Genomic DNA, 15,437 nt, shown 5'->3' with positions numbered 1-15,437 from the left:
CCAAGGGCACCACACCCCATTGCTTCCCTCAATCTTATTAGGTTTTATTTCACATTAAATGGGAGGCAGATAGGAGTGCAATCCTATACACCACTATTCAAAAGTAAACCCCTTGGGACTTTCTCCCAAGTAAGTGAAGAAAGGACTGCAGCCTTCACATAATAGAACTTACAATGGAATCCTATGCTGCTTCCTCAGAAGTAGGCCTACGAACCTTAAAATACTAGGCTGTCTGTATATTAATAAGGAATAAAGAAGCAGTGGTTGCTTTAGCTGAAAGCTAGAAGCTTCAGTACAGACAAAAGAATCTACTTCTTCACAGAGTGTGTACTTAAAAGAACAGTGGTACCCCGCAAGACGAATGCCTCGCAAGACGGAAAACCCGCAAGACGAAAGGGTTTTCTGTTTTGGAGGCGCTTCGCAAGACGAATTTCCCTATGGGCTTGCATCGCAAGACGAAAGCCCATAGGGAAATGCTGGCGGTCGGGAGCAAAGACTTTCGCCCACAGCCGGCCTTCAGAAGAGGACCTCTTCTGAAGGCCGGCGGGGGGCAAAAGTCTTTGCTCCCCCCCGCCTGCCTTCCCCCCACCTGCCCCGGGCGATCTTAAAATGCTGGCGGGCGGGAGCGAAGCGTTCGCTGCCGACCCCCAGCATTTTAAAATCTCCAAGGGACAGCAGAGAAGTCTCTGTCCCGGGGAGGTTTTAAAATGCTGGGGGTCGGGAGCGTTCGCTGCCGACCCCCAGCATTTTAAAACGATGTTCCGAAGTGGGGAGGTGGGGCGGGAACATCTACCCCAGCCGCCCCACTTCGGAACGATGTTCCGAAGGGGGGAGGGGGGGCGGGAACAGCTGCCCCATCCGCCCCACTTCGGAACGATGTTCCGAAGGGGGGAGGGGGGGCGGGAACAGCTGCCCCAGCCGCCCCACTTCGGAACGATGTTCCGAAGTGGGGGGGTGGGGCGGGAACAGCTGCCCCAGCCGCCCCTCTTCGGAACGATGTTCCGAAGGGGGGAGGTGGGGCGGGAACATCTGCCCCATCCGCCCCACTTCGGAACGATGTTCCGAAGGGGGGAGGGGGGGCGGGAACAGCTGCCCCAGCCGCCCCACTTCGGAACGCTGTTCCGAAGTGGGGAGGTGGGGCGGGAACAGCTGCCCCAGCCGCCCCACTTCGGAACGATGTTCCGAAGGGGGGAGGTGGGGCGGGAACAGCTGCCCCATCCGCCCCACTTCGGAACGCTGTTCCGAAGTGGGGAGGTGGGGCGGGAACAGCTGCCCCAGCCGCCCCACTTCGGAATGATGTTCCGAAGGGGGGAGGTGGGGCGGGAACAGCTGCCCCATCCGCCCCACTTCGGAACGATGTTCCGAAGGGGGGAGGGGGGCGGGAACAGCTGCCCCAGCCGCCCCACTTCGGAACGATGTTCCGAAGGGGGGAGGTGGGGCGGGAACAGCTGCCCCATCCGCCCCACTTCGGAACGCTGTTCCGAAGTGGGGAGGTGGGGCGGGAACAGCTGCCCCAGCCGCCCCACTTCGGAACGATGTTCCGAAGGGGGGAGGTGGGGCGGGAACAGCTGCCCCATCCGCCCCACTTCGGAACGATGTTCCGAAGGGGGGAGGGGGGCGGGAACAGCTGCCCCAGCCGCCCCACTTCGGAACGATGTTCCGAAGGGGGGAGGTGGGGCGGGAACAGCTGCCCCATCCGCCCCACTTCGGAACGCTGTTCCGAAGTGGGGAGGTGGGGCGGGAACAGCTGCCCCAGCCGCCCCACTTCGGAACGATGTTCCGAAGGGGGGAGGTGGGGCGGGAACAGCTGCCCCATCCGCCCCACTTCGGAACGCTGTTCCGAAGTGGGGAGGTGGGGCGGGAACAGCTGCCCCAGCCGCCCCACTTCGGAATGATGTTCCGAAGGGGGGAGGTGGGGCGGGAACAGCTGCCCCAGCCGCCCCACTTCGGAATGATGTTCCGAAGGGGGGAGGTGGGGCGGGAACAGCTGCCCCAGCCGCCCCACTTCGGAACGATGTTCCGAAGGGGGAGGGGGGCGGGAACATCTGCCCCATCCGCCCCACTTCGGAACGATGTTCCGAAGGGGGGAGGGGGGCGGGAACAGCTGCCCCAGCCGCCCCACTTCGGAACGATGTTCCGAAGGGGGGAGGTGGGGCGGGAACAGCTGCCCCATCCGCCCCACTTCCGAACGCTGTTCCGAAGTGGGGAGGTGGGGCGGGAACAGCTGCCCCAGCCGCCCCACTTCGGAACGATGTTCCGAAGGGGGGAGGGGGGTGGGAACAGCTGCCCCAGCTGCCGGGCTTCGTAGCGCTGCTGCGAAGCCGGGCGGGGGGGTGGGAACACCTTCTGAAGGCGGGCAGGGGGCGAAAGTCTTTGCTCCCCCCTGCCTGCCTTCCCAGGGGCTTTTAAATCGCCCCGGACAGCGGAGAAGTCCTCCGCTGTCCGGGGCGATTTTAAAATGCCGCCCGCCAGCATTTTAAGATCCCCCGGACAGCGGAGAAGTCCTCCGCTGTCCCAGGGTTTTTTAAAATGCTGGGGGTGGGAAGAAAAGCCCTTGTCCCCCCCCCCAGCCTTCAGAAGAGGTCCCGGGACAGACTGTCCCCGGACCTGGCCTGAAGGTGGTTTCCCTAGGAACGCATTAATTGATTTTCAATGCATTCCTATGGGAAACCGTGCATCGCAAGACGAAAAACCCGCAAGACGAAGAGAATTGCGGAACGAATTAATTTCGTCTTGCGAGGCACCACTGAATTTGTGACCACAGGATGTAGTGATGCCACCAACTTCGGATGGTTTTAAAAGGGGATTAAACAAATTCATGGAGGATAAAGCCATCACGGGCTACTAGTCCTGAGGGCTGTGTACTACCACCAGTACCAGAGGTGGTTTGCCTCTGAATACCAGTTGCTTGTGGGCAGTAATTGTATGATGTGTATAATAGTTGTTCTTCTGGAATCATCATTCAGGGATATGGAAACATGTAATAGTAAGATCAATTTGTAAATGAAGAGCTTATGGGACTGATTCCCTGTGTTCCCATGTTGCAGTGCAGAATTCAGTCTATTGTGCTAGCCACTGGGAAAATGAATTGCTCACTATTTTGTATCCTTCTTCTTTTGCCTGATTTCGCACAGGCTTAGGCAAGCCTAAACAAATGGAGTTCAATGGATACACAACCCCATTTTTGTGTGCATAGTTAGTGAGAAGTAAGCTCTCCTGTATTCAGTTGACAGGCAAGGGGAATATGTTCCCCACATGAACTTGAACTCCTGTCATCTCTGACTATTGGCCATGGTGGCTGGAGCGTCAACATTATTTGATAGGGCCACAGGTTCCTCACACCTGTTCTGAGTAAACATGTATAGTATTAACATGTTTAACAAATGAATAACCTTGCTTAATATTTACCCAACAGAATATATGGTAAACATTGCAGTTCTCTTTGGGAAATGCTGCTAGTGGACTCCAAGGAATTAATTATCCCAGTTGTTGACAGTACAAAATATCAAGGGACTAAAAGGAGAGGATGTGTGAAAACAGTTACACCATAAATAATAATCTGGCTCAGATTTCCTATAATATTTAGCATTCAGTTAGAAAGCAAAGGTGGTCAAATTGACCTATTAGAAAAATGTCAAAACCCACATTACAGCAGTATCTTTAGTAAGCCAATGTGGCAGCATGCAAGCTTTTGAATTCTCCACAATGCTTCATTAGGCTAGAAAGTAAACAAAACAAGAGGAAGGGAGGGGTGGAAAATTTTTGGAGCCAAAGATGGAGTCTGCTTTAAGTCACAGTCTTAAGATGAAATATGGGAGGTGACAGACATTTATATGAAGTTCTGCAATGTACTTGGCTGGCTTGAGGTTGCACCAAAGAGTGCTGGAAAAAAGAAACATATATAGTAATGTTGTGTGCCACCCCAGTCAGATGGGTTGGGTACAAATAATGAAACAATAATAATAAATAATCTCAAAGTGGTGCGAAATTCCAGAGGTTCCAGGTGCTTGCTCAGAATTCAGTTTCTTTGGAATGAGGAATAGTGGAGACTATGGTATCTATGATACATGGTTTTTAAATGAAGGGGCTCACAGCATTAACACCCCAAGATGTCTTGCTTCTCCCATAGTCGCAGCCTTGGATTCAAGCAGAAGTCAAGCATGGTCGCACTTTCTGGCTTGTGCCTGCAATCTGCTTCTAGCCCAGCTCTCTCTCACACTGGCCTCTGTCTTTCTCACTGCCATCTCCTTTGCGATACCTTACTCTTTGGTCACCATGACCCTTGCCTGGCTAATCCAACAATGAAAACCAGTTAGATTTTAACACTTGCTGAATCCAGGAATTAAGAGAGGACTCCGGCATCAGATAGTAGAACTCCCCCGTAAACTCACGATAGGAATTTTTAGAGTTCACATACATTATATCAGTAATCCCTACCGCAACCCTATAAGGCAGGTCTCAGTTTAACTATCCTCATATTGCAGATAAAAGGCTGAAGCTGACTGGCCTTGTTAAGGCATCAAGTGAGACAATAGTTGCGGTGGAATTTGATCTGGAATCTTACCTATGTGCAAACATTACTCCACACCAGCTCCTGAAGCACAATCTTATCTAGACTTACCTGGAAAGTACTCAATGGGTGCATTCGAGTTAAGGATGCCTAGTGTTTCTGTACCAGCATACACATTGCTATTTTTCTAGAAAAAGAGGTGCCAGAACTCACCATGAACGCCTCCATTGTTCTCTTATAATGGCAATGGCACCCACCTGAGAGGTGCCAGAACTGAGTTCCAGCGAGTTCTGGCTGAAAAAAAAGCCTGGACAGCAACTTATTTTTAATTTATTGGTTGCGTTTATATTCCACCTTATCTCCAAGGAGCTGAAGGTGGCGTACATGGTTTTAATCCTCACCCAGCGGGCTTCATGGCTGTGTGAAGATCTGAACCCTGGTCTCCCAGGTACTAGTCCAAGACTGTCACCACAACACCACAAAGGCTCTCTTGTTTTTTTGCTGGAGGGACACTGAGAATGGAACAGGCGTTGCGGCAGCCCCAAACCCCAAGCTTCCCACTAAGCTCCCTTTTCACTTCTAGGTTTGCAATTTCTGAGAGAGCAGCATCGACAAGAACTGGACGCTCACCCTCTGGCAACTCAAGGGACTTTGAGCTTTCTCTACTCAGCTTGTGGTGTACCCTGGCTGCGGAAGGAGGCGGTAGCATGGCCTGCACCACTTCAGGAAGTGGCGGGGGGGGCGCCTTACATCGAATATGCTTCTTGAACTCTCGCCCAATTAAGCACAACAACAACAGTCAGCAGCAGACCTTTCCAAGGCAGCAGACGCGGGGAGCATTCGGACACGATATTCCCCCGGAAAATATATATATATTGTCTGCAATGGTACGGCCGTTCTCCCGCCTGGTTGCGCTGCCGGCGCAAATCCCGCCTCAGTGCGGGAGCGCAAGGAGGTGACGCCGCCGCCGCAGCCGCGCAGCTGGGAGCGTGGCAGGCCTTAAAAGAGGCGGGGCGGCGACGGCAGCGGCGAGAGACGGAGCAGTAGCAGCAACGCAGCGAGGACTACAGCAGCCGGCAAACTTTGCCTGCCGGGGCCTGCCTACCGGAGAGGACCCGCGCAGAGGCGGAGTCTGTCGGCGGCGGCGCGCGCGCCACTGGGGATGAGGCTGCTGCTCCTGGCTTGGCGGCCACAGGCTGAGCGAGCGTAAGAGGCTGGCCAGACATTGCAGAGGCTGCGGGCGGCTCGGTGCGCAGCTGCTGCGGGCCGGGGAAAGAAACACCGGCGGAGGCGGCGGCGGCGGCCCCAGCACCCCCAGCAGCATGACGCGCCCTCCTCCGCTCCTGCTCCTTTCGCTGCTGCTGCTTCGAATCCCCGGGCCGTGCTCCGGGGAGCGGAGCAGCAGCGCCCTGGAGGAGATCGCCACGGAGAAAGAAGCCGAGGAGAGCCACCGGCAGGACAGCGTGAGCCTCCTGACGTTCATCCTGCTGCTCACGCTCACCATCCTCACCATCTGGCTCTTCAAGCACCGCCGCGTCCGCTTCCTCCACGAGACCGGCCTGGCCATGATCTACGGTGAGGCTGGGGGTGCGCGCGCGCTTGGTTCTTTCTGGTCCTGGAGGAAGGAGGAAGGAGAAGGACAGGAATGGGGAAAGAGATGGGTGTGTGCGCGCGAGATAGAGATCGCCTTTGATGCAAGCGCCTGCCGCGAACAAAGGCTTGTTAGCACACTTGCATCAAATCCTGTAAGCAGAAGAGGGAGTGTGTGCGTTTGCGTGTGTCTTGCAAGGTCCTTCCGTTCCTCGCCTTGCTTTTTCTCTCCTTCATATACGATGACACAAAACTCTTCTGTATGTTGCGCGCGCGTTTGTGTGTGTCTCCCCCGCCCCCCTCCATCGAAACCTTATTTATTTGTGGAAGCGCCATGAATGTCAAGGCGATTTGCTAATTCCACCTGCCCTTGGCTGTGGAGGCGGGAGGAGGAGAGTTGCATTAGATTCCAAAGGGGCGGGAACAGCGACTGTGCCTATGGCAAAAGGATGCTCTGTGGAGGTCAGGGTGGGGGGTACATGGTGGGGTATTAGATGGGCGAGGAGGCATTTGCTCTGGTTGCTTGGACCCCCCCCCCAATCGTTTCTTTGCCTGGTGGATGTGACTCCATACCTCCTCTGCTTTTTTCTTCTGTGTCTTCAGATATATGGTTGTTTTGTGGTGTCTTGCTGGCATCGTTTTCTCAAGGCCCAGGGTCTGGATAAATGCAGATGCACATGTGTGAGCCTCTTCTCAAGTCAAACCTGCACCTCCTTGAAGAAGAATGAGCATCCCTCGAAATGTGTGCAATTAGCCAGGCCTCTGCTATTTCCTAATTCAGCGTTTCCAAGCTAATGGGGGAATAGAAGGTCAAATTGCTTTGGGCATCATCTGTTTTCTCTCTCTATACACACCACCATATATACCACCATCGTAAGAGGCAAATTATGTAATGTGCATTTCAGAGAGGGCTTTTGCATATGCAAAAGCCCTCTCTGAAATGCACATTACATAATTTGCCTCTTACGATGGTGGTTTGCAGGCTTGTTTAGGGTCATAGGGAGTGGGACAGAGGCCAAATGTCAGTTGCTTTTTACATAACGGAAAAAAATAGAGATGTAGACTATGTTTTCGTGTCGCTTTTCTTAATGGAGATACATTATTATGACATGCTGAAATGTCCCCTGAGGAAACCTTCAGGCCTTATTTTAATGCTGCTCGCTAATTGAACTGGTAATGTGCATGGTGGTGCAGAAGTTAAATTTCTGTACGGTAAACATTTCAATTGTAGTCTTGATAGCAAGATTCTGACATGTGCTACTTTTGGATTCCCTTATTTTTTTACTGGGAATAAACTGGGCATAATTTTGTTGTTGTTGTTATCTTGGACTCTGTACAGGAAGACTAGACACATCTTTAAACATTCATGCTCTTTAGCTGGAAGCTTGGCTGCCTGCTAGCTTTGTGTTTTTTGTTTTTTTAATCTTTGGCCCTTGATGCTTCCTGGCTCCCTCCTGATTGTGCTGAAACTCTGCACCAGGCAAGGTTACCCAATGCACCTTAAATCCTTGTGTGTGGTCATGTGATGAAATTAAGTAAATACTGGTTTGGAGCTGTTCCATTTGCTGCTTCTTTTATATCAGATTTCTAAAATGGTTCAAAGTTGCAATGCACAGATGCCATGATCCCTGACTTTAGATCTGATTTTTATATCTTTTGCACTATTATTGTTCCCTGTTGTTGTATTTACTTGGGTTTCATTCTGCTGCTGTACTTTAGTCTGTTAGATGTTACGTTTGTGTTTAATTTGGACATTGTTATGATCTTAACTTTTCTGTAAGCTGCACAGAGAACTTGTTCTTTTTTTTGCTAAGTACTGTAATTAAATGAGAAAAGCTTGCCCTTTGAAAGGTTTTGGTGGTGGAAGATCAAAGTAAAAGTACCATACATTTGTTCCTATTATCTGATGTGGCACAGAACTGGGGAATTGTGATCAGCTCAGTAGCCACCAGATTTGATTAATGACTGGTGCAGAGGACTGCATGTGTACCTACACTGACATATATATAACCTTGTGCTATTTTCCTTTTGCATCTTCAATATCATAGCAATTCTTAAGTGTTCAGATTTTGATCATAGGCAGAAGTGTGTTGATTCTCAAACTCTGGGTTTGATTACTGTATTTGGTTCTTCTTTGCTGGTAAAAAATGAAATGTAAAAGGGCATAATGTCTGCTCAACATTCCATGGTGCAGATGTTTATTCTGGTAAGGAAGTGCCCATGAATGTTTGCACTGGGCAAAAAGCAACTGTTTCCTCCACTATAACTATTCAACAAATCCTTAAAAGTTAAAACAGTTGAAAAGCAATGGGATTTTCTCTGCTGAGGTTTCTCAACCTCTGACAATCTTCTTAGTCATTTGTTCCCTGCTGCAGTGCTGTGCTGTTGTTGTTGTTGTAAGTCTTCTTTTTTTTTTAACACCCTGAACACTTGGCAGTAAAGATATGCAAATATTTCCTGTGTGCTGCAATCTTGTGCATGTCTACGCAGAAGTAAACCTCACTGAGTTTAATAGGAATTTCTCTAAGGAAAGCATGTATAGGATTTCATTCTTAGCGTAACAGCTTGCATTTGCATCATTTTCTAGACCATACAAAATCAGTTTCCATAAGTTATGGGTATACTGTACATAAGAAACATCCACATACTTGACCTGGATGTGGATGATATGATACACTCTCACCATGGGACATTTGTCTCAATAATAGGTTCTATGTTGATTTTTATATTTATATAGAATGGTTTTTTTCCTCAATTCTTGAAGCTAAATGCATGGAATACAAAACAGACTATTATAGGAAGTATAACATATGTTGGTAAGTTCTATGTACTTAAAATCTCAAGAATATTTTTTTGCGTGTGTCCATCAATAAATATAGCGTTTCTGCCTGCTAAACTGTGTATTTTATTGAGATAAATGGCAGGCTTTTTTTTAAAAAAAAGAAAATTTTAAGACGCAAAGGTCTGTTTTGTTTCACAGAGTGCACATAGTACTGTAAAGTTACATAAGCAAAAACACAGAACCTTTCCCTGAGTTGCTTCCAAACTGAATTGACAGTGAAGAAGACAGCAGAAGGATAGAGGAAAGTGAGCTGGTGAAATTATACACACTTAAGCTCTGTTCAGTTTTAAAAATAGGAATTAAGGAATTAATCTAGAGGCTTGCTTAATTTATGAATTCTTTCTTATGAAGCATCTCGGAAGCAACATTGCAGTACATTAAAAACTCATATGAAACCATAGCACACGTAAAAAAAAAGAAAAAAAAGCTATTGCATATAGAAGCAATTTCATGTCCAGTGTAGATACTGACCGAGATAGAAATCTCCACTTAGAAGGTCTCTTGAAAGAGAGATGTCTTCAACAGATGCCAAAAAGACAACAGATGCGCCTGTCCGGTATGTAACGTGTGTGTAGGTGCCTACACACTAAAAGCTTGATTTTTGACATCACATGGAATGGACCTCCTGATAAGATGGTATCTGCAAGATGAGACTTATGTGGCAAAATTGGGCTTTGAGGAGGGGTTTGAAAGAAAAGAGAGCTGGCGCTATCTATAAGTAGGGGACAAAATTGAAGTGTAAGACACAGCGAAAAAGCAAGGGAGAATCAATGCTGATGAGGAAGACTTACCAATTTGGGTATTAAAAAACTTGCACATCTAGGCTGAAGTCCGGTATTAGCTTACTTGAGAGCAAGCCCATTGAATTGAGTGGGACTTATTTCTGAGTATAGGATTTCGCCGTTAACTAGGATTGTATAGTATTTATCCAATCTTTCATATTGCTCCAGTCTTGTATAAAACAAGATAGTAAATATTTGACTATTTATTTTTGGTAAAACTTTGGCAGTAATGTTGTTTGTAGCGTTTAAGCAATGGCTAAACCATTGTTAAGATTTAGACAGGAAGACTTTAGCACTAAGTCAGTCTTCTTTACAGCCATATAACATTTATTGCTGGTGTTTAGTTGTAAGCAGTCTCAGCCGCTCTTTATTTGCATTTCAGGGACTTAACTCTACTTCCAAAAAGCACAGAAAAGCAATACTGAAGACAACCCATTGGCCTTTTATTTCAGCACTGCGCTAGAAAATCTAGCCTTTGGTGTGGAACATAGAATATGTCAAGCCAATTTGGGAATACTGTTAGTTCTTTCTGTGTCATGTGTACATTGCCCAATCACTGTGTGAGAGGAGAAAAGGGGATTTCCGGACTTACTTGAAAGAAATTTTAAAGTAAATTAATTAAACACTCAGTTTTTTTTTCTATTTCTTTTGGTAATCAAATTTAGTAACTGCTGTTAAAGCTGTTTCATGCTCATTTCCCATTGCAGGTGTAACTTACACATGAAAGGGTATTCATCATTGTAGATAAAGGAAACACATGTTTGGGAAGGGGGTTGTTTATGAAATGGGACAAAAGTAACTTGTCTCATGTGGTCATTTTGCTTAGACTCCCATGTGAGTCCAGAGTTTATTATTTAAAACGCAACGAACCTGAACGGTGGGAGAATAAGGATGGATGAAAAGAAGTACTTTTTCACACAGCTGGTAGGTAAACTATGGAATCTGTTAGCTTAAGACACGGTGATGATTACCACCAGCCTGGCCAATTTTAAAAGGGGCTTAGACTCAAGGAGGTGAAAGCTATCAATGGCTACCAATCATGGTGGCTGTGTACTACCTCCAGGGTCAGAGGCTGCACCCCTCTGAATATCAGTTATTTTATTTATTATATTTTATGTATTTGTTGTTGTTTTCCACAGAAGTGTTTCAAGGTGGCATTACAATGTGCTGTAAACACAACATTAACATAACGCAGGGGTCAGCAACCTAAGGCCCGTGGGCCACAAGCGGCCCATGGGGATTGTTTAACCGGCCCATGGACCCCCGCCACCCTCTCGGTTGGCTCCCGTGCGCCACGCTAAACTGCCACGGAGCAGAGCGGGGACCGCCTTCCGCGACTCTGTCCAGCTTCCCATTGGCTGCAGGAAGCTCTTCAGCCAATGGGAAGCTGCATATGCCTCCTCCATGCTGGAAGAAGTGCTGGAAATAGTGTTTGCACATGTGTGTGCGCGCACTCTGGCCCACTGCGGCGTCTGCGGGACCATGAACCAGCCCAAGCCACAAAAACCTTGCCGACCCCTGACATAAAGTGGAAGAACAAATAAAAATAAACAAAGCAAGGCTTCTGTCCCTAACCCGACTTACCTGGGAGGAAGCCTTAAGCACTGCTCACATGCTTTCAAGCCTATCTATACAGCTTATAAAAGCTAGAATTCAATTTACATTTCTTCATTCTTTTTTAAAATTAACCCTGAGATTCTTGAGATGCTGGAATACACGTGGAGCTGGCCTATAAGACATCTTGTTTCTATTCTTTTTTTAAATATGTATTCTGAGTTGATCATGGTGCTGAATTCTGTGCCCCATGCAAAATGACCAGTGTAACCCTTCCAGCCCACTTGCTGGGTTCCTTTGAGCCTTTTTATGATGCTGCATCAATAAAACCCCACCCTTGGTTCCTGAGGATCAGTAGTGGAAGGGAACTGTTGCAGTTGAGGTCCCCGCTTGTCGACTTCCCATAGGCCTCTGGTTGGTCACTGTGGTAAACAGATTGCACATTGGGGCAAAATAAATCTTAAGTTCACATATACACTCATGAGGGTCTGAACTTTTGGAGCACAACCTTGGGGTTGTAGTGGACAGCTTGAGGAAGATGTTGGTCCAATGGGCCCCATTGAACCCAGTATGTCTTCTTTTGAGTAAACCTGTTTTGCAGTGCAATCCTACAAAATAATTTGAAGTTTTTCATCTTTAACAGCATTGCCATGGCAACCTTAAATAGTCCTCAGTTCTTAAACTATTTTGCTTGGCAGTTTGATTTTTGTTAACAGTGTTAAAATCCTTTCCTACACTTTTGTAAATGAGATAACTACAAAAGTAGCATTGCCTAGAACAAGGAACTAAAGTTCTGTGCCAGTTCTGAGAACTCTATTAGATATGTGGCACCAATTTCCAAGAACTTTAGTTCCTCATGAGGAAATGATCGCAATGAAAACACAGTTTTGGTTTCTTGTGAAGGCATGCCTTAATGTTGCACTCCTTCACCCTCTATCAGAAACTGCATTTATTATTATTTTAATGTTACCTGTATGAATTAGGGTGGTTTAAGGCAAAAATGATCTGCTAGGGGGTAAGTCTGGTCCCCAGCATCACCACAAAATTTTGTCAAGGTGTGGCAGAAATTCCTTATAGTGTTGCTCTTAAGGAAGACAGGATAAATATTACAAGTTTGAAAAAAATAAATGAAAATATAGTTAGATAAATATCATTTATATATTTTTTTTAAATGCATTTTGTTCTAGAATACATTTCTCCTTGAATTCTCTACTGTGGTTCCAACTTTATTATGAAGTCAAACCGCTTTTAAGCTGATCAACTGATGTGACAAAATATGGTTCTTGAATGATTGTCAGGAGGGTAGAATGGATATTAGAAGTTGGCTTCTTGTGGTTTAAGATAAATGGAAGACAGAAACGATTGGTCTGAATATCTTCCAGTTCTTGTTTGTCTCTTGTCACTAGATATTTGATGCTGGTGCATGGGCGCATTTAAAACTTTTATGGGTAACTGGATCCTGAGAAGCTGATGAAATGCCTACGTTTGAGGGATAAGGGAAGACTATTCCAATAGCGGGGTCAGTTTTGTCCAAACCTTTTTGCCTAGGAAACTTCCTAGCTTATTTATTTTGGATTTCATAAAATTTATACAACACTTGATTGTAAAAGCGAAACGGAACACCCCTCTCAAAGCAGTTTAAAAACCTCAGTGTTTTTTAGCTGACTCCTGACAGCAAAAACTGTCTTGATTCCTTATGCTGCATTTTGATCCCCAATATCGCTAACATCCACTAGTCATCCTGACTGTAAAGTTTAAAAAGCAGAAGCATGAATAAACCAGATAACTAAGTGAGACTGCTGCAGTGTGTGTCTGTGGGGAAGCTACTAATTGTGGTTTGTTGGTGTCGTTGTCGGCTGGAGGAAACATTGAGTGATGTTCCGTACTTTTCGCTTTGGTGGTTGAATGAATCTCTGCTTGGATAATTATTTGCTCCTTTTTCATACAAAATAGCTATTTACAGCCTCTCAGTAAGCAACAACTTATTTTTTGTCAGATAGAAAATCAACCATCGGGTTCTCTTGAGCCACTGGGCAAACACCAGTCAGAAGCCAAATGATCAGCTCTGGTTTCAATGCTTGAAGTTACTTGTAGTAGAAGTCTTAAAGTTCATATATATATGGCACACTTTTGCAGAAACATTGACACACCCTTTCTGTGGCCATGCCCCTTGAGGAAGTGGTGAATATGTGTACAATAAGATCACAAAACAGTACCCAAAAAAGTGATAGGCTGTTGCTTGTAGGGCCTGTGTTATTGTCAGGGACTGGACTGAGGAGGAATGGTGGGAATCGCGTGCCCCCCCTTTATCTGAACTTTCACAAGGGCAGAAGGACAGTATTGAATTAGAACAGTGGTTTGCAGAGGGACGTAGTCCAGAGGGGAAAAGCTGGGAAATACTGGGTGAGGAGCAGCTAGAAGAAGAAACACCAGGAGAGAGACAGCTGGCAGATTCACTGTCCTTGGAAAGCATTCCTGACCCCCCCCCCCATCGCCTAAGACTAGAAGGGCTCTGAGAGTGATAGAACAGAAAGCGCAGCGGCAACAAGCTCAGATACCTGACATAGGAGTGGCATAGATCAGGGGTCAGCAAACTTTTTCAGCAGGGGGCCGGTCCACTGTCCCTCAGACCTTGTGGAGGGCCGGGCAATATTTTGAAAAAATAATAATGAACAAATTCCTATGCCCCACAAATAACCCAGAGATGCATTTTAAATAAAAGAACACATTCTACTCATGTAAAAATACGCTGATTCCCAGACTGTCCGCGGGCCGGATTTAGAAGGCAATTGGGCCTGATCCTGCCCCCAGGCCTTAGTTTGCCTACCTATGACGTAGATTAATGGGGATGGAGGGGGTGGACCTTTACTGGGAGCAACACCATTTCTAGAGAGAGAGGCATTCCTTTGTCTCTCGCTGTGATTATTAAAGAAACTATCTGTAAGAACGCTCCTTTTGTTTGATCTGCTAATTTACTGCCACCGCGGGACGGATCCAGTTCCCTGAAGCCTGACAGTTATTCTGTTTTTTGAGCCCCTTTCAAGTGGGTTGTCTGCCACAGCATGTAAAGCTATACCTGTGTATGAATGGAGTGCGCCTGGTGTGTGTGTGGGAGCTTTAGATTATTCCCTTTTTGTGCAGATTTTGTTTAGCGTGTGGACGCTGCACAATGCTATGCAGCGTGCGGGATTGGCCTTGGAAGACCCTGCTTATGAGTCTGGCATTGGTGGGCACAGAGAATAAGCCTTTTCCATAGTAGTTTCATGCTTGTGGAATTCTCTCCTAGTGAGGAGGAGATGATGATGATATTTACATGCCACCCTGGGCGGCTCTCAACAAAGTATTAAAATAATAATAATAATTTTGAGTAGCCCCTACTTGAACATATTCTGTAAGCTTCTGGGGGGGGATTCAAACTGCCTTTCGCTGATTAATATTCCACAGCCTTTTAAATGTGTTTGTGGGAGGGGGTTTATTGTTTTGTTGGTTTTCTTTCACTATTTATTTGTGCTTTTACCTTGTACTTTTTTCCTGTGTACTGCCCTAAGATCTTGTGATGAACGGTGGCGTATAAACTACAGAACACCACATTATTATTATTATTTATTAGGTTAAACTACTGCTATTTTTAATGCAGTTTTAGGTTTATATATCTTGCCGGTATCGCTCCACTGAATTGTGTCTTGAATTTTGTCTTGAAAGGTAGCATATAGGTTTTCTAAAAAAATAAATAGTGGTTCCCTGCAAAGCTGTGCTGCTTGGCATGATTTCCAAGGATGATTTAGCACATGTGTATGCCTGTTGAGTCAATATAGCTGCCTGCCTGCCTGCTTCCCATGGTTTGTTCTGACAGGCCTATCGGCACAACACTTACTTGAACTGATTTGCTTCCATTTCTCTTTTCGCTGCAGGTCCTCAGTATGCACTTTGCTGGCGATATCACACCCACAATAGACCAATGCACAGAAGCTTGCACGCTTCATATAAGGGTTAGGTAAGTGTGAATCTTTTCGCCAATATTGTATTTTTTTCGCCTGCCTCAATATTCTTATTTTATACTTGGGTCTTATAAAATAAGAATATTTTAAAGGAAAACATGCTATATTGAACAGCAACAAAGACGTCGTCTTGTGTCCGTGAACAGGCTTTTCTGTCAATT

General features: G+C 46.5%; 1 protein-coding gene and 1 long non-coding RNA gene across 3 annotated transcripts in view; one reads left to right on the top strand and one right to left on the bottom strand.

Moving 5' to 3' along the window:
* Positions 1 to 3,646: 3,646 nt before the first annotated feature.
* Positions 3,647 to 5,332, bottom strand: LOC308589797. The gene is made up of 2 exons (XR_014009484.1): positions 4,724 to 5,332; positions 3,647 to 3,882 (listed from the first exon to the last, which is right to left on the bottom strand). It is a non-coding gene; the product is annotated as an uncharacterized lncRNA (long non-coding RNA).
* A 227-nt stretch (positions 5,333 to 5,559) lies between these two features.
* SLC9A7 (solute carrier family 9 member A7) overlaps positions 5,560 to 15,437 on the top strand; it is a 50,154-nt gene continuing 40,276 nt past the window's right edge. For both annotated transcript variants that reach the window (XM_081199226.1, XM_081199225.1), the window contains exon 1: positions 5,560 to 6,085. In XM_081199226.1, coding sequence (XP_081055352.1) covers positions 5,833 to 6,085 — 253 coding nt within the window. In that variant the 5' untranslated portion in view covers positions 5,560 to 5,832. The remainder of the gene's footprint in view (positions 6,086 to 15,437) is intronic.

This window comes from Podarcis bocagei, assembly GCF_964188305.1.
Source record: "Podarcis bocagei genome assembly, chromosome: 6".
NCBI lineage: Eukaryota > Metazoa > Chordata > Lepidosauria > Squamata > Lacertidae > Podarcis > Podarcis bocagei.
Note: the sequence above shows the minus strand (reverse complement) of the source record. Positions and strands in the feature narration are given on the sequence as shown.